At 35.7% G+C, this 19,038-nt stretch overlaps 1 protein-coding gene across 3 annotated transcripts in view; it reads left to right on the forward strand.

The window, feature by feature from the left end:
• FER (FER tyrosine kinase) overlaps positions 1–19,038 on the forward strand; it is a 459,241-nt gene that overhangs the window by 288,132 nt on the left and 152,071 nt on the right. For all 3 annotated transcript variants that reach the window (XM_075541367.1, XM_075541368.1, XM_075541366.1), the window contains 2 exons: positions 423–538; positions 3,187–3,281. In XM_075541367.1, coding sequence (XP_075397482.1) covers positions 423–538; positions 3,187–3,281 — 211 coding nt within the window. The remainder of the gene's footprint in view (positions 1–422; positions 539–3,186; positions 3,282–19,038) is intronic.

The following is a 19,038-nucleotide window of genomic DNA, read 5'->3' on the forward strand; positions in this document are numbered from 1 at the left end:
ACACAGCCTTGTGTGTGACTTCTTCTGCCTCTTAGGTTCCTTTCAGAAATAGGTGTCTATAACAAGGATTATTGATAATGCTTCATCTTCTGTGGTTCTCTTGCTTCTCCCCTATTTTCACTCTGTGTACCAGTACCAGTAGTTACTGAGTGGAATCTCTGACTCTTTTTTACACCCGGGTGAATTTGTTAATCTAGTAAAACATAGAGCTTGACATGTTAAATAGTATATTTAGGATTGGAGGATTGGTGAGAGCAACATTCCCTATCTTTGTTTCCTCCTCAAACTGAAGAAAGCTTACAGAGTATTTTGATTAATTAAAAGTGCTCCATTACATGCTTTTTGTCTTTTTCTTTTTGCATTTAGCAAAATTGTACATGGCTGTCATATACTTCAAGCAGTGAATGCATTTATATTTTCAGGGAAATTTTGGCGAAGTATATAAGGGCATCTTAAAGGATAAAACTGCTGTTGCTGTTAAAACATGTAAAGAAGATCTTCCTCAGGAATTGAAAATAAAATTTTTGCAAGAAGCCAAGTGAGTTCTTTTACAAAACAATTTTATATAAGTGAATTATCTAAGTGTAAGTTTGACGACATTCCTAAATTGTGACTTGTGAACTTAATAAGTAAACATTTTCAAACTCCTCATAAGTAAATAGCTGGACAATACGGGAACAAAGTCTGCATCTTTGAGGTAGATTGAAAATCCCTGAAGCAATCATAGTCAAGGAACCAGATGCTAATGAGCAGTCAGTAAGCATTCTCTAGATTTACTTATCTCCTATATGAATGCTATTACTTTTATAGTAGAAATAGTACTATATTTATTTATGTATAAAAAATAAATAATTTATATGCAAATAGATACATAATGACATATCTCCTACCCATTTTAGATATTAAGGCTTGATTCTCTTTTTCCAATTGTGAGCTATCTTTTCAGAGAAACTCAGGTTTCTCCCATCAACTGTGTGTTCTACCATTTGTTCAAAAATTTGCAGATTGTTTCTTTTCTCACTGATCTTTTTCTATTAGGTGAAATTTATTATACCACCTGACTCATTCCTATATTGTAGAATTACGGTACTCTGTTATTGGTGAAATGGAATGTATTCAGTAAAATGTAAAATCAATGGGAAGGTACTTAGGACAGAGCAAACAGTAGCGACATGGTGATGGGAGGATGTGTGAGTGGACATATTGGATAAATGGGTATGGACAGGAAACACAAAGGATGCATGCCCCCTAAGATACATGATACAAAGGGAGGAAAGTAAAGTAGTGTGTATTTGTGTTTCTATATTTGTGTGTCTTCATCATGGTTCAGTGTATAAACAAAAGTATCTATGAAATGCAGTGGGAGAAGGGTTAGAAGAAAAAGGGAGAGCCAGGTCCCCAGGCACAGAGTACTTTGACGTGCATTTCTTTACTCATTGATGTCTATGGAGTAAGCCAGTTGAATGCATTTATTAAATAGTAGTCAGGTACTAGTATTCTAAACCTTTCTCTTTTTTTATTATATTCCCAGCAATTTGGCAAAAAATATTCTTCTGAGGAATAGTAAGGCGTGTTGTCACAGATTTCATAGACTGTATCTGACAGCTGTTCCTAACCAGTGAAGTATAACTAGACCCAACACCACTTTTGGAAGTGTTTAAATAATTTCTTTGCACTCCAATCTGTTACTGTTTTACTGTAACAATCGAATTTAATTTCCTTTTTTTAAAATGAGAGTTTATAGTTTCTTATTAAAAATGGAAATTATATCCTTGCAAATTTCTAAATGTCCTTCACTAGCCTTTAGAGGTATATATTTAAATACTAATATTATCTGAATGTGTGCTGTTTTGTAGAGTTTCTTTACTAAGCAGTTTTTCTAACTAAAGGGAAGATACTTGTATTAAAGTCATACCTTCTAAAATGTTTCCAAAAAATTCTCGAGTAAATTGAAACTTCTCTTTTCCCAAATACAACTGATTCTTTTCTTTAGGAAAGAAAGCTATAAATTTTTTAATGAGTAAAGTTATAACTATAAATTATGACAAGGAAAAAACTTTGCCAATAAACACCATCAGGATAGACAGGTTTCTGAGGCCTTTGAATCTGATTTGTTAGTGTGCTGTCTTTCCTAATGTTCTCACTACCGAACTTTTGCTTTGTCCAAACTGAGTTTTCTCTGCTTTGGGTCAAGCTTATTTTTTTTAAGTGCTGATTAATTTTTAACCTTTTCCTAGCTTTCTCAAAACATTTCACTTTTCCTAATTTGAAATTGACTGTGACCATCAGAAAAAGCATTATTACAAAATTCAATCCAGTGATAGATTTTTAGCATTTACTAGTCTGAGTTGATAGAAGAAAGAGGAGGCTTTCTACTCCTGTAGACAGTCTCAGAAGCCCCCAGAGGCATTCTCCTCTCTCTGTAGGGTCACCACTATTTGGTGTTGACTCGATGGCAGTGAGGTGTGAGGATGAGTTGAACTGATTACAGAAAAGAAAAAGAAGCATCAATGTGGCAAGTTAGGGTTTTTGGTCCAGCAGTTATTGTGAGCTATACTTGTGCAAGAGTGGCTAAAACCAAATATTTTCAGGGTGTTTTATGTTTCTTAGAGTGATTATTTTTGCAGTTATGGTTATTAGTGATTCAGACAGAATAATAACTTTTTATCCATTCTAATGTATTAGTTTCAGAAATGTATGCATTATTTTTAAAAGCTAACATGTATCCTAACAATTTTTGAAGTATCAATTTGTAAGTTTTCAGATATTAGGAATAATATTATCAAACTCTTTAAATAAGTTATACCTGCTATTGGTGATATTAAAGTTATTTATAAATGTATTTTTAGCAAACTGGAAATTATAAGAATATATTTTATCTCAAGATTTTTTCTTTCAAACCATTTTATTAGGATACAACCTAGATATCATACCATTTCAATTTTTAAATGAATCTTTGAGTTAAAGTATTTCAACTCATTTTTCCTTTGTTTTCTTTTGTCAGTACTTATCAATATATTTTTATATATATCCAAAATGTTGTAAATTGGGGTCATGAGGAACCTTTGAAAATCAGATTGTAATGATTAAAGTGCATTATATTTATGCATATTATATATGACCAAAATTAATGCTTTAGCTATTATTAAAATAACTATCTTTATATCGTTTCCATCTCTTACCTAGAATTCTCAAGCAATATGATCATCCCAATATTGTTAAACTTATAGGCGTTTGCACACAAAGGCAGCCAATCTACATCATTATGGAACTGATTCCAGGTAATACCCTGTGAAAGGTTTGGTCCATGGCATCCTAATGTCACGTCTTACTATTTTGATATGTTGTCTCTGATTTCTCCTCATAACTTTCCCAAATATTTTGTTTAATGTGTACCTGATGACAAAGGACGAGTACCTCTATTTTATACTTTTTGCTGTTTTCGAAAAAGTGCCAACCAACATTTGTTTTCTTTTTTTAAGAAACATTTCTTGTTACAGTGCCATTACATAAGGAATTTAGCTATTTCTTGTGTTTGAGAAAAAGATCATTAGAAAATTAGTCTGCTTATACTTGCTTCCTTTTTTTCAAAATAGATTTCCACATTTCTTATTTCATAATTATATAATACTACTACTTTGAGTCACTTATGAGCTGTGAATTCCTTTCATTTGTGGACAATGAAAAAGTCGATCTGTCTTGGATTTCTGTTGGCATTTCTGCTGACTTTAAGCAGTTCCAGGGATTGGGGTCTAACAATTCTTGTAAACGTTTGAGGAAAACCTCAAGCTGATAATGTGTTTTTAATGTATTTTTTCCCATTATACCTCTGCTTGTTTTAGAAAATGTAGAAGTAAATTATTTTATGGTTTATTGAATATGATATTTAATCACTGAAAAGTATTGGTTTCACCCAGAACAATTATTTCTTAATTTAAAAATGAAAAAGAATTTGAGAAATATGTCTAATTTAATTAAAATATATTAATTTAACATAATATTATAGATTTCCCACATAATTATTTCACTTCTTAAGGATTAATCATCCCATTTTATAATACTGGTTTGTTTGCTATTGGAATATTTTTGATATTATCATATAATCGAAGGAGTTCCAGTTCATTATCATCTTCATCCTCATCACAATGGCATCATCTGTACTACATTCAAATATTTCTATGGCTTGTGTTATTTGCAATATATATCTTTAAGCTGCTTTCGCTATAGTTATGAAAAGATAAAAAACTGTCGAACAATTTAAAAACAACTAATAACTGTAATTAAAATGTGATGCATAAGTACTGAAAATACTTGCTAACATTCACATAGGTGCAAAGTATCTTATCTGGAAGCACTTGAAAAAGATTTCCCTCCCATCGTCATTCAGGAGGACAGGTGCAGGTGGACAAAATCACATTGCTTGAAGTTATTGGTCTGACACTCCTGGATTTTAGCTGGATATCACCCACGGCATCTCATAACTACTTAAGATCCCTTCTCCTTTTGTCATGGGCCCTTCCATCTTCAAATCCAGACACGTTTGGGTTTTGTTTTGTTTTTTTAAATATTCCCTGACTTCCTCTTCTTTTACAACCAGAGTGGGCTTTGCTTCTAAAAGGATTCATGACTGGATCAGGTGACCCTGGATAACCTCCAGCTCAACAGTGTCATGTATCAGGATGTAATTATGAGAGAGCGATCTAATCTTTTCTGCTCATTCCAAAGGATTTAAGTAGTATCTTTGGGAGCCTATCTTTTGGTTCTGCTTCTTACAGTAGTTATTGCCTCATTTTTCTTAAAGGTTAGTTCCAACAAGGAATCAGAAGCCATATCAATGGACTTTTTATGATCTGGACATTTATACCGTGAACATTAAGTCCATTGGTCTGTTTTATACTTTTTAATGTTTGAAATAAACTCATATGTCCTTAAAGTCAGGCTCCAAGGCCACCTCAGTTTTACTTTTCCTCCTTTTTTTAGTCACTCAGACCAATATTGAGAAACTGTGATGCTCCAGTTGGCAGACTTCCTTTCCAAAAGTTTTGAATTTGAAAATCTGAGTTTTATCACTAGCAACAAAAGCATCAGCTTTCCTTGAAGTATCAGGCTCAATGTATTCATTTTGGGGATGTCATCTGTCAGATATCTAATTTAATAACTATAGCGTGTCATTTCTTCTCTTGCTTTTTAGACAGCATTATTTAGGTATAATTGACATAAATAAACAAACCATACAGATAAATAGTTTGATTAGTACTGACGTGTGCATGTGTGTGAGAGGGAAACCAGCCCACGATAAAGGTAATGAACACATCTATGTTTTCCTTATGCTCTTGTATAATCCCTGCCTCGCTGTGTCACCAGGTCTCAGGCAACCACTTCTCTGCTTGCTCTCACTTTAAACTAGTTGCACAGGTCGTCTTAATAAAATCAAACAACCGTATGATATGCCAGTACACTATAAAAAGAAAACTAATCTGCATGGGTTTTACAGTGTATGGCCTTTAATTTTTTTCTTCTCACAACAATTTTTTGAGTCATCTATGTTGTCATGTGTGGAATTTCATTGTATCTCATAGTGTGTTTACTGTTAACATGACTTTTGGGTTGTTTCCAATTTGTTAATAACCATTCATGTACAAATCTCTGAATAGAAATATTCTTTAATTTTTCTAAGTGTACAATGGACAGGTCATCTAATTTATATGTGGAAAGTTTGTAAGAAGCTTCCAGGTTGCTTTCCAAGTAGTGATTGCACCTTCTTATAGTTCCACCACTAGTCTGAGACTTCTGGTTCTTCCACAGCCTTGCATTTGGTCTGATGGGTATTTTAATATTTGTGCAAGAGAACCTTGTTGTAGTTTTAATTTACATTTCTTTACTGACTATTAATGTTGGGTATCTTTTCATGTGATTATTCGTATACTTTCTTTGAGAAAATGTCTTTTCAAATCATCTGCCCATGTTCTCATTTGGTTGTTTGTTTTCTTATAATTGAGTGTTGAGAATCGTTTATATATTCTAGGTACAAATATTTTATCATTTTATCAGATACATGATTTGCAAATATTTTCTCCCTGTCTTGTCACTTGTCTTTTTGTTACCTTAAGAGCAGCTTTTGAAGAGCAGGAGTTTTTAAATTTTGATGAAGCTGGATTTATCAATTTTTTTTAAATGGTCATGGCTTTGGTAATGTGTCTAAGAAATCATTGTCTAGTCTGAGGTCACAAGCCGGACCCCTGACTGCCAAGTAAGCATCATATCACTTAGTGCCGTGACAAAGGTTCCGGTTCTCAGGAGAAAGATCAGGCTGTCTGCTTCCATAAAAATTTGTAAAGCTAAAAAAAAAAAAAAGGATTTATAAAGTCTCAGTTGCTATGGATCAGAATGTTAGAATTGACAAGTGATTTTGGTTTAGTATTTAAGGTCGCAAAGGTTTTTACTTACATTCAGATCCAGAAGTTTTATGGTTTACTGTGGGGGACCAGTCTCTTCAACTGATTGGGTCTTAGGGGGCAGTTGTGTAAGTGTTGGAAAATTAAAGAAAAACCAAAAAAGGCATCCTGGACTGACCTCTCCCATGATAATGAGAGCCAGAGAGAAAGGGGAATGTGTTCTCTCACAAACTTATATAATCTCAGGCATGCACGCCACATAATGTACATGCCTAACTGAAAGGGGTTGTAGTAGAGGTATATATGTAACCGGAAGGGGACGTACTAAGGGCATAACTTAACAGGAAAAGGAGGTACTAGGGGCATGCCTGTGACAGGAAGGCACATACATAAAAAGATGGGTGGGTTCTAGAATTAAGATGGCAGCTTAACCTTGCTGGCTTCTGAGCTGAACAAGCTATGGTCCTAATCAGAAGAGAGTGGGCTGTACTTATAGGATGGCCAACAGGGTAGGATAGACAGCAGGGTCTGATTGCTCTAGTTGGCAGACAACCTCAGGCAGATAGATTACAAGCAGATAACCTTCAACCGTGTGCTTGAAAGCGGCACAGGCGAACATTGTGGAAATAACTTTAGTTAGGAAAATGTGACTAAGATACATATATGAGTAAATCACTAGCATGAAGGTCTCCCTCCATGAGTCTTGGCCTCCCAGACTCCTTAAAATATGAGCATAGAGAATTTTTCCACATACAATCTCTTCCCAATTCTCAATTTCCCACAGTTTATATTTAAATCTCCCATCCATTTTTGCTAATTTTAATTTATATTATAAGAAATTACTTGAATATCCAGTTGTCCCACTATCATTTGTTTAAATGACTATTCTTCCCATTTTTTTTAACTTGAGCACAAAATCATTTTTTCATCTATCTGGGTGTGCATGTAAGTAGGTAGGTCTTTTCTGGGCTCTAATTCTATGAGTGTTTTTGTTTGTCCTTCTTAGGCCAATGCCACACTATCTTGATGACTGTAGCTCTACAGTTCTTGAAATTAACTCGTGATAGTCTATGAACTTTTTGTATTTTTTTCTTTTTTTAAAGTTGTTTTGACCATTAGATGTCCTTTCAACTTCTATGTGAAATTAGGAATTAGTTTTCCAGTTTCTGCATAAAGCCTATAGACTTTAAATGGGGAATGTATTAAATTTATAGGCTACTTTGGATTAACTTGATATAGTAATAATATCCTGTCTTCTGACCTATGACACAGTTAATTTTTCTATTTATGTAGGTCTTCTTTAGTTTCTTAAAATATTATGTAGTTTTCAGTAAAGAGATCTTGTTCATATTTTGCCATATTTATATCTTTTAAGTATTTTATATATGTCTTAAATATTTTATAGTTTGTGGTACTATTTTAAATGATTTTTATTGGAATAGCTGCTTCAGAAGTTTTAAAAGATTTGAATAGCACTATCAATCAGCTTAAAATAATGGACATTTATAGGTTACTCCATACAACATCACTAGAATACACATTTTTTTCAAGTCACAAAAATTCCTTATCAATATATACCATATCCTAGACCATAAAAAAACCTTTAAAATATATAGAAATTCAAGAAAGATCTCTGAAAATGTGCCAATTAATTTGAAAACAAAATAATGCATCTCTGAATAATCAATGGGTCAAAAAATAAATCATAGTAAAATTAATATATATTTTAATGAATGAAGATGAAAACACTGAATCTCAGCATTTTAGGATTGCCACTAAAACAATACTTAGGGTTCATTAAATGCCTATAGTAGAAATAATGGAAGAACTCAAGTCAATTATCTCAGCTTCCACATTAAGAAACTAGAAGTCTTAATAATCGCAAGTTAAGCCAAAATATACAGAAAAAAGAAAATACAGATAATAATAAATAAGTGTAATGGAAAACAGAAAAACCATGGAGAAAAATCAATAAAACCAAAAGCTAGTTATTTGAGAAGATCAAGACAGTTGACTGACATCTACCTGGACTGATTGGGGGGTGGGGAGGAGATAAGAAATAAACAACCAATATCAAGAATGAGAGCGGATGCATCATTATAGCATCCACAGATGCTTAAAAGGTAATGAGGAAATGCTATGAACAAGTTTATGAATTCAACAACTCAGATAAAATAAAAAATTTAGATAAAATTGATAAATATATTAAAAGACATAACTATCAAAGCTCACTGAAAGGGAAATATTAACCTGTATACCCCCATGCTAATTTAGAAAACTGATTTAGTAATTAAAAATTTTCCCTTAAAGAAAACTCCAGGACCAGAAGGCTTCACTCATGAATTCTACCAAATTCTGTCATACCATTATTCCCACAGTGATTGGTCTTGTTATTTTGTAATTGAGAAAAAGTGACTTGCTAAAATAAATGCTATGATCCAACCAAAACCTTTAATCCTAGCTCTGAATCTTCCCTGTCCCAAATTCTAACCCTAATTCTTGACTTGTCAAGGATGGCCTGAATATCATATCAGAAACAGTTTGTCTTAATTCTTTGTTTTCGACCACTATGTGTAATTGTTTTAGTTTTTATTTTCATGAGTTTCTTTCCTTATACATAAAACCAAGTGTCTTAGGTTGTATTCTCTAGAGAAGCATAAACCGTGAGGCTGATATGAATAGATAGGTTTAGATCAAAGAAATGGCTCATACTTTTGTAGAGTCAGACAATTCCAAGACTGTGGGTCATATGACAAGCTGGAGGCTTCTCTGAATCACATGGCTGCATGGGCTGATGCCTCCAAGATTGGCAAGTCAGACAGAGTGCAGGCTTCTGGCTGCAGAGGTGAATGAATTCCAGATTGGCAGGTCAGTAAGCAGGCTAATGACGCCTTGCAGAATCAGCAGGCCACTAGATCAAGTCCAAAGAACCAGAGGTCGGATGACGTTCTGGATTCAGGATCCAAACCCAGCAAAAAGCTTTTCTACAACTTTGACTTATATTGGCAGTAGGCCACCCTCCTGCGAAGATTTCTTCCTGGAGGAGTCAGCACATCTTAACTGCCGAACCACTGAGAATTCTGGCCCAGCCAAGTTGACACAAAATCTTAACTGTCATAGTAAGATTACTGAGTTAAATGGACTCTGAAATTTTAGCCCAATCTGTAGCTATTTATATAATATGAAGTGTTTCATAATATATAAATTTCATAATAGTTAAGGCCTGTAAAAGATTAAAAAATAAAAGTAGTTTATGTGTTGAAATAATTAATAGTGTCTTTGTTCTTTTTCATTTTATGAAAGGAGTGATTGGGAAATAGCAGCTAGACTTAATTCTTATAAAAGTAGACCAATAATATATAATACTTTACATTTACCTAACATTTATAGTTTTCAATTTACTTTAGCAAGCATTGTCATTTCTTCTACCAGACAGTATTGTTACCCACCCACTTTCATGTACACATAAGCTGAGTTAAGTTTAGAGAGTTTAAAGTTACTGTTTAACATCATGAAAATAGAGTAGAAAAATTACACTCTTTCTACTTCTCATTAGCTCATTAAATTAATAAGTGGGTCAAAAGGATGTAATCCTTTTATGAATGAAAATACAAATGAAAACTCAGCTAACATAGATAACATGTCTGTGCTAGATATTTAAAGATAAATACATGAATTCTCCATCCTATAATCTTTCAGCCTTGGATACAGACCAGTAAATAGCTTATTCCAGTAAACATGAAAATTTTTGTTTGAGTTATTTTTCTCTTTACTGGCAATCAAGCTGTGGAAGGAAGATTTACTACACTGGTAGGCTAAATGCAAGATTTAATAACTGCTTAGTGTCTAATTTGCAAACAGTTTCTGAAATGTATTATGCAAAGATTTAATATGCTCCTGTTCTTGTCAGATAACTGAACCCTTGGGAATCATAAATCTGAAATGTATTTTAACCAAAGTAATGTTTGAGAAGATTATAAGCAGTTTATAAATTCAATTTTAGAACAAATACTTCAAGATGATCCCTTCTTCATTGGAATCATTTCTTAAATTATGAATAATGCTATTCTAAATAGTAATAGAAAATATTAAAACAAAACACACAGGAAAACTAACATGTTAGGAGATGACCCCATTTAATGTTGCACACAAGGTATTACTGATAAATTTGTATAGAGAAGCATTGAGAAGACTCATATTTTTAAAAGTGGTAAGACATGACTTAAGTGAATATTTATGATCCAGAAAACTCATTTGTTTTGTCCACTTTGTGCATGTGATTAGATTAAGACTGTCACCAATACTTTATGAGTAGGAGACCAAGCCCCCTAAACTTACTAATAGAACCCTCACTGTGGAGACCCTGGGAATTGTTCAGTTATTTTAGGAAGCCGTACAAAAAGTCAGTCTCCTCCATTCTTTCCACTAGAGATTCTTAACTGGCCTCCTCTTTCCAAGCTGAATTCTCTCCTTGAGTTAAAAACTTCTTGGAATTAATTGATTTATATTTCCTGGTACATTTCTGAGCTCTTGCAAATACATGCCTTTTGGCAATCCTCAGATACATTGCAATTTTAAAATTACTTATAGCTTTGGAATTTTCAGGACTATTAGAAAGAGTTTTCACCAGGGCATTGTCAGAATATACTCGACCTTTATATCCTGACATATATGTTTAAATTATATATATAGTTCATTACAGTTTATGTTGTGTAGAAATTTCAGCCTCGAAAACTGGACACGATTATTAATAGTGTCCCCCGAAATGTCTAAGTTTTGTCGAACATTTTAAATGATTAAAGCTTTTTTCTTTTAATGATTCATTTTTTTCTTTGTTATTTCTATAAACCATTCCCCTAATTAACATTTTACCCCTTTAGTTCATAATCAAAGGAGCATTAGTGGTCTGGTGGTTACCCATTGGGTTACCATCAGGATGGTTGACAGTTCGAAACCACCACAGTTCCAAGGGAGAAAGACCAGACTTTGTACTTTTGTCGATAGTGACAGTCTCAGAAACCCACAGGGGTTGTCCTATGAGTTAGCATTGACTCAGTGGCATTAAGTTTGGTTTTTTGGAGTTCATACAGAAAGGGATTCTGGTAATGAACTGGTTAAATGCTAGACTGCTAACTGGAGATTGGTGGTTTGAACCTACCAGACACTCCATTGAAGAAAAGACCTGGAAGTCTGCTTTCATAAAGATTGGAGACCCTCTGAAGAATTCTGCATTTTCCTCTGGGGTCATTATGAGTCAGAATTGACTTATCAGCACATAACAACAGTCATAATGAAGTTTATATCTACATCTGATCTTAGCAGTCTGTTTCAGTTGTGTGACATCTCAGCTATGGAGGGTGGGGTTATTCTTGCCCGACGGTTTCTGCTTTCACTTCCTATAAATGCAGGTAGGAAAAAGCATGCCAACAAAGGACTCTTGAATGTGGCTTTTGGTACTTCGCTGAGACCTCAAATCCAAACTGGCGTCTTGCCTTACGTAGAGATAGCCCATTGCTAGTTCTAGATCACTGCATAGCAGTAAGTTTGGGGATAAGAAAAAGAACAGCATGGCAGTTCTTAAGTTGATATTTTCTCAAATATTCCCAGCATGCTCCAAAGTATAAGTCAACTTACTGACTAGGTTTTTTTAAAGTAGTGAATACATTACTAAAGAAAAACGTAATTCTATGAAGCCCTATTGATTATTTTATATTGCCTAGAGGTGATTATAGAGAACCTCAAAAACAGCTTTTATATATGCTTAAATAAGTATTATAAATTTGTTGTTAGGTACTTCCAAGTTGGTTGTAACCCATAGTGACTCTCCATATAACAGAAGGACCCCACAGTCCTATAACTTTCTCACGGTTACGTTGGGCCATTGTTGCAGCCACTGTGTTAATCTGTCTAATTGAAGAATGGTACCTCCTAGTAACATGTTTAAAGTGTATCAGATGAAATTTCACTATCCTTGCTTCTAAGGAACACTGTAGCTGTACTTCTTCCAAAGCAGATTTGTTTGTTTGTTGTTCTGGCTGTCCACACTACATTCCGTATTTTCACCAACAGGTCTGTATTCATTGTTTAGCGTTCATGTGCATATAAGGCAATTGAAGATCCCATGGCCTGAGCCAGGTGCACATTAGCCGGAAAAGTGATGTCTTTGTTCTTTAACATTTTAAAGAGGCCATTTATAGCAGATTTTCCCAATGTAATATGTCATTTTCTTTACCGCTTTTCTGCGAGCATTGGTATGATTATAAATTAGTACACTGTTTTAACTAAGTTACTTGGAAAGTTTTTAAATCATAATTTATAATATCTAAACTTATAGGCATTAGTGTTTTATATGAAAGCATATTACAATTGTTGGTAGCAAAATTAATGTTTTATATTTATATTTTATATAACAAATAATGCTTCTGATAAAATGGACAATATTTCTGTGACAAAATGTTAAAAGTAAAGCATCTTTAAATTGATATTCTTTGTGAGCCAAATGACATAGTGAGTTACCCTAATGTTTCATTTGCTGCCTAATATCCCAAAGCAAATATGGAACAGGTAGTTTACGTTCACTTTTTCTCCAAACTCTAGGTGCACTAATATAATATGAAATTGGAGTTATTTCTTTAATTTACTCATGACATACATAGTCTGTTAGTATTGCCACACATGTAGTATGGACATTTTTACAATTGTTTTTTCAAGTAGTGTCTCTTCTTTCCCAAGGAGAGCAAAAGACTAGTCAGTAGTCCAAAGGATATAAGAAATAAAACAACAAAGAGTAAAACTCTGTCTGTCCCATCTCTTTGATCTGAGCTGGTTTAAAGAAGATGTTCCCCACCCCATCAATGTACAAAGATTTAAATGTTTTAAATTAATACTCGGTTTTAATGCAACATTTGTGCCATGGGTACATGTTGTAAGTGAACAAAGGTACTCATAAGCTTTTACTGCTCTGAGTTGCTGCTGCACTTAAGCTATGAATTAGCACCTCTAAGGAGTGTTGATGGTATAGTGAGCAAGGCATGCTTTGCCACGCATGCTCACTCGCCCTGCTTTTAAAAATATGTATGGATGGTATGTGAAAGTCCTTGATGATTGAAAGGAGAGTGTAGGAGGAACACATAGGCATCCTATCTTGTGGTTGCTGGGTTATATTATCTGCCTCGGTTGCTGTTATTCATAGAGAAGAATGAAAACTCCCAGAAATAATGAAAAAAAAAACCTGAAAACTCCAGGAAACATTGAAAACAATGTTATTAAATGATAAGAAAATTTGTTTTGTGTTGAATGTCTACTTATGATTGATGCAAATGCTACAGCCATGTATACATTTCGAGAATGAGTATTCCAGGCATCAAAGAATAGCAGAAAGAGGAGGGTGGATAGAGTTAGAAGGAGTCAAATGAGAAGTCAGCTAGAAAGTGGAGATCAAACCATGCGTATCTTTTAGATCATGTTAGTAGGTGCCAGCAAATCTGTTTGGACTCTTAGCAACCCCATGTGACACATAGAATTGCACTTCAGGATTTTCTAGGCTGTAATCTTTATGGACACACATGGCCTGGTTGTTCTGCTAAGAGCTTCTGGGTGAGTTGGAAATACCAGCTCCCTGGTTAGCAGCTGAACACTTAATCATAGTGCCCTTTAATTTAGTGTATGGAGTCATCTGCTGGTGGCTACCCGGGACTGAACATGTTTCAGTCCTGTCTTTATGTGCTTACACGTATATATAATATAAATGCAGCACTGATGATACACATTTAGCAGAAAATACTGAATATTTTAGGTCCTTCTTCCAAGCCAAACGATATACAATTTTATTGACTCTTGTGGATAGACTGTGTTTTTAACCTTATTTTCCCTTTCCTTAATAAATTTAAATAAAATTTATCCATCAGTTCATTTTTTTACTTGCTAAATGCTTATTTTATAACCAGCCACATCAATTACTTCTTAAATTCCATTTTCTCTCTCTCCTTTCTGTTATTTTCTGTTCTCATTTATGGTCATAGCTAATATCTCTCCTCTCGTTCCTTTCATAGGTCTTCCCATGCTGTGTTGCATAACACATCTGCGTAGAATTTATCTTGAAGTGTTGCACTTCTTATTAGGCATTGCGTAGCTTCTTGTAATTCAAAATGTGAAAATAATATTAGAAACTGTCATTATGACATGGTTTTGTATAGGTTGAACTTTCTTTTTCTTTATTTGCCTTTACTTGTCCTTCTCTGTAAAACTGAAGTCGATTATCATTGGTACCTATTTATAGGTGTGCATTTCAATTCCAGGAAGAATATGATTCAGTGCCTGACACAGCTGTGCCTCACATTGAGAGCCTAATAAATATATCTAGGAAATGTAACCTTTGCTTGAGAGAATAAATTTGCCTAAATTCTTCCCTGTCAAACTTGGAAAAACAGAGTTATCATATCTGACAATATCTGCATTCAAAATGAAAGGCTTTAGATTGTAAACTGAAAGAGATCAAAGAAATGACTCTATATGTCAAACTTTTAATAACTGTGAACCACAAGAGGTTACATAAGTTAAATATTTGCAGATTAGCACCTGTTTGTCCTAAAACGTGTTATTCTTTGTCTTCTTTTGTCGCTCTGGCTATAGTACATGTTTTGAGAGCCTCTTCTATTCTCTGGGACTTAGACTTCCAAACAAATTTATCTTTTAGGTGACCTGTGATACCAACAAGTGGTTGAATGTCTACCTTTGCTACATTATCCATGAGAAACTCAATAATTAACATCTTATATTTTGTAACACTTGTTCATTGGGATAAAAGACTCAGATATCTGTGTATTTGCTCTTTTTAAAAAACATCCTAAAATGTTCTAGACATTTGGAAGGAAACTTGCTACCTCACTAAACAGCTGAAGAAGACGAACGAATAGTTGTGCCCATCCTAATGAAAGGAAACTCCCTAAAATGCATAAATTATCACATGCAAGTAAAATTCTGCTAAGGATAATTTTAAAATGGTGTGTAGCAGTATGTGTGGACAATAACAAATTAGGGTTAACATTTGGAAGACTGGGTATTGTTAATTGTGTTTTAAATTGTTTTTATGGAAACCTGTACATAGAACAAGATGTAAAAAAAGGAAAGGGGATACCAAAACTGTCCAGAAAACAAGAACCAATGAAAATACTGGCTTCTGGGGAGATCTACTAGCTCACTTCAATTCAGGCAAAGATGTCAACTCAGAAGATCCCGGTGACGGTTTGGGGGGACCCCATAGGGGTCAACTCGATAGGTTTTCTCATAGGACATAATAATAACAGGGCTTTGTAGGAAGAAATGTTATGAAAATTGAAAACTATGTTGATGGAGAAGAACTCCAGAAAATTTGCACCAAGAATTGTTTTCTCTCCGGGCAGTGCATCTGCTCGTTTTTGGAGTAGCCAAGACTGTCCAAAGAGACCTTCATTGGGAAACCTGACTCTTACTTTTCCCCTTCAAGCTTCTTTTTTGCTCCTCAAATTCGAGGAGTAATTTAAGAGAACCCAGTTGAAGATACTAAACCCGCCATTGGTGTGGTATAAATCCAAGAGTGTAGATTTCCTCAGGTAAGGGCTAGAAAGATGCAAACTCTACTTTCAGAAGTGCATAAGCCTAAATGGCGATATGTTGAGAAACAATAACTTCACAATGTGCTATTTTTATTTAATAAAGGTTTCTATAATTTTATAGCAAAATCTTTAGACTTAGTTTTGCTTTCAGCCATTAATACAAGTAAATTATTTCAAATTTTGTTATAGAGCAGATCATTCATTTCCTTTTTCTTTTAAATCATTTTATTGGGGACTCTTCCAGCTCCTAATGGCATTCCAAACATCCTTTGTGTCAAGCATATTTGTACATATGTTGCCATCATAGTTTTCTAAACATTTACTTTCTATTTGTTCCCTTGGTATCAGCTCCTCTTTTTCCCTCCCTCCTCCCACCCTCCCTCATGACCCCTTGATAAATTACTGTTTTCATATCTTAGAATGACTGCTGTCTCCCTTCACCCACATTTCTATTCTTCATCCCCAAGGGGGGTAGGAGTTTATGCTTCGATCAATGCAATCGACCCCCCTTCTCCCCTCCTCCACTACCTACCCCCTACTCTCTTGGTATCCCTACTCCCATTTCTATTCCCGAGGGGTTTATCTGACCTGGACCCAGTGTGTTGTGAGCTCTTATCTGTACCATTGTACATGCTTCAGTCTGAAAGACAGGACTGGGTTCATGATAGTGGGGGGTGAGGAAGCCTCAAAGGACCAGGGGGATATTATGTGTTTCATCGGTGTTGTACTGTGCCCAGTTGACTCATTCCTTCTTGTGACCCTTCTGTGAGGGGATGTCCTATGGTCTACAAATGGGGTTTGGGGCTCTACTCCAACCACTCTCATTCTCAACAGTAAAAACAACAAAACAGCAAAAAAACAACAATTCTCAACCATAATAAAAAAAACCCCAACATTTTTTGTTTGTTTGTTTTGGGTATTCTGATACCTATTACCCGATACCGTTGACACCTGCTTGCCCCGGCTGGTGTGCTTCTTCTATGTGGACTTGTTACTTCAATGCTAGAGGCGCTTGTTTAACTTCAGACCTCTAAGACTCCAGACACTATATATTTTGATAGCCAGGCACCATCATCTTTCTTCACCACATTTGCCTATGCACCCATTTTGTCTACAGTGATCTTGCCAGGTAGGTGAGCATTACAGGATGCCAGGCTGTTAGAACAAATTGTTCTTGAGTTGAGGGAGGGCTTGAGCAGAGGCCCGAAGTCTGTCCACTTCCTCAGTGTATTGCCATATAAATATATGTGCATAGATAAATACCTCTATTTTTAGGAATTAATATATTTATACAAGTGCACACCTATGTTTATACCTCTATCCAAAGTTTTACTTCCTAGATCTTTCCTTTTACCTTCCTCCTGCCCCACCATCACATTTGCCCTTTTTCTGCCTCTTAGTAATTCTGCTCAGCTAGATCGCTGTTACTCCAAGACCACCAGGATCTTGCATCCTCCTTTTTGTTGCTTTTAATTCCCTAGTTATTCCCCTGTCTATGACGTCGTTTGCTCACCACTCCTTTCCCCTGCCTCCTCCCCCCAGGTCCTTCTGGAACCGTCAGTCTCATTGCTTTCTCCTTGGGCTTGCTTCCCATGCCTACCTTATACAGGCAGGCAAAGCAACAATAATGGAGACAAAACAAAAAGAACCACAAAAGATTGAATATAAACAGGAGGAGGTAGGGGGTTAAAAAGAAAAAAGAAAACCTTGCAAAATGAAAAAGCATACATAATTTTAGGTCTGCCCTCTGACCTTTATGGCTTTCGCCCCACCTATGGGGGGTGGGGGGCAGTTCCAGAAACTGCCTCTTCTAGCCTGAAGTGTATTTTGGGGGGCTCCTCAGGGTTTTGTGGGTTGGCTTTGCTCCCGTTGCTGATATGTTTCTTTGTTGGTTTACCCCACTGTGGGGTGTGCAGAGCGGACTCATTACCAGCCTTGTGTCCCCAGTGAGGGAACATCATGTCTCAAGCTGTTGTTGGCCCATTAGACCTCTCTGTGCCTTAGCAGCTCTGTGAGGATGTCCTCAGGGCTTGGTGTGACAGTATGGAGTCTAGTCCCTGGCTCACTCTACTTCTGGGGGTGGGGTGGAGTGGGATGGTTGGGGGTGGAGTCACTTTGGCTCTGATTGGGGCCAGCCTGTAGACCTCTCTGTTCCTGAGTTGCTCCATGTGGTTACATTGCCCTGGAGGTTTGGCATGCCATGGGGTACCAGGTGATTCTTAAGCACCTAATTTATTAGGAACCCCTCTAGAGCACTGGTTCTCAACTTGTGGGACGCGGCCCCTTTGAGGGTCGATGGGCCCTTTCACAAGGGTCGTCTGGATCATAACAGTAGCAAAATTACAGTTGTGAAGTAGCAGTGAAAATAATTTTATGGTTGGGGGTCATCACAACATGAGGAACTGTAGTAAAGGGTCACAGCATTAGGAAGGTTGAGAACCACTGCTCTAGAGGAAGGTGGCATTTGCGTCATGATTTGAATAACAAAAATAATGTAACCTTGCAACCCAAGGAAAGGACAAAACAAACCCCTGAGGGGGGAATAGGCCTTCAGTTTTAAGAACAGGAAGAATGGTAGAGTGATTAAGACATAATTTAGGTTGGAAAGGTAAAAGGAAGTGACAAGTGATTATAGGGCCTCTTAGGTCAGAGTAAGCAATTTGGCTTTTAAACTGAATCTTGTCCTGAACCCTGGTGGTGCTGCTGGGTAGGCAGTGACTTGGGTTGGCGGTTCCTTGGTTCAGAGACGAAGAGGTCTGCTCCCACAAAGATTTGGTCTCCTGTGCAGGCACATTGTGAGTCAAAATCAACTCGTGGCAGTGGATTTGAATGCAATAGGAAGTCATTAAAAGTTTTAAGCAACTGAGTTACCTTATGTTTTAAAGTACTGCCTTTAAAAACTGCCTCAGTGAATACAATGAAAAAGCCTTCTTGCTGTCTTTGATCCCAGGCCTCCTTGTTTCTGTGTGTTTTTTCTTGGTCTGTCTGTTTGTTTTTGGTTTTATTCCTTGGGATATTTTCGATTCAAATGGAAGCATTTATTCAAATAC

This window comes from Tenrec ecaudatus, chromosome 2, assembly GCF_050624435.1.
Source record: "Tenrec ecaudatus isolate mTenEca1 chromosome 2, mTenEca1.hap1, whole genome shotgun sequence".
NCBI lineage: Eukaryota > Metazoa > Chordata > Mammalia > Afrosoricida > Tenrecidae > Tenrec > Tenrec ecaudatus.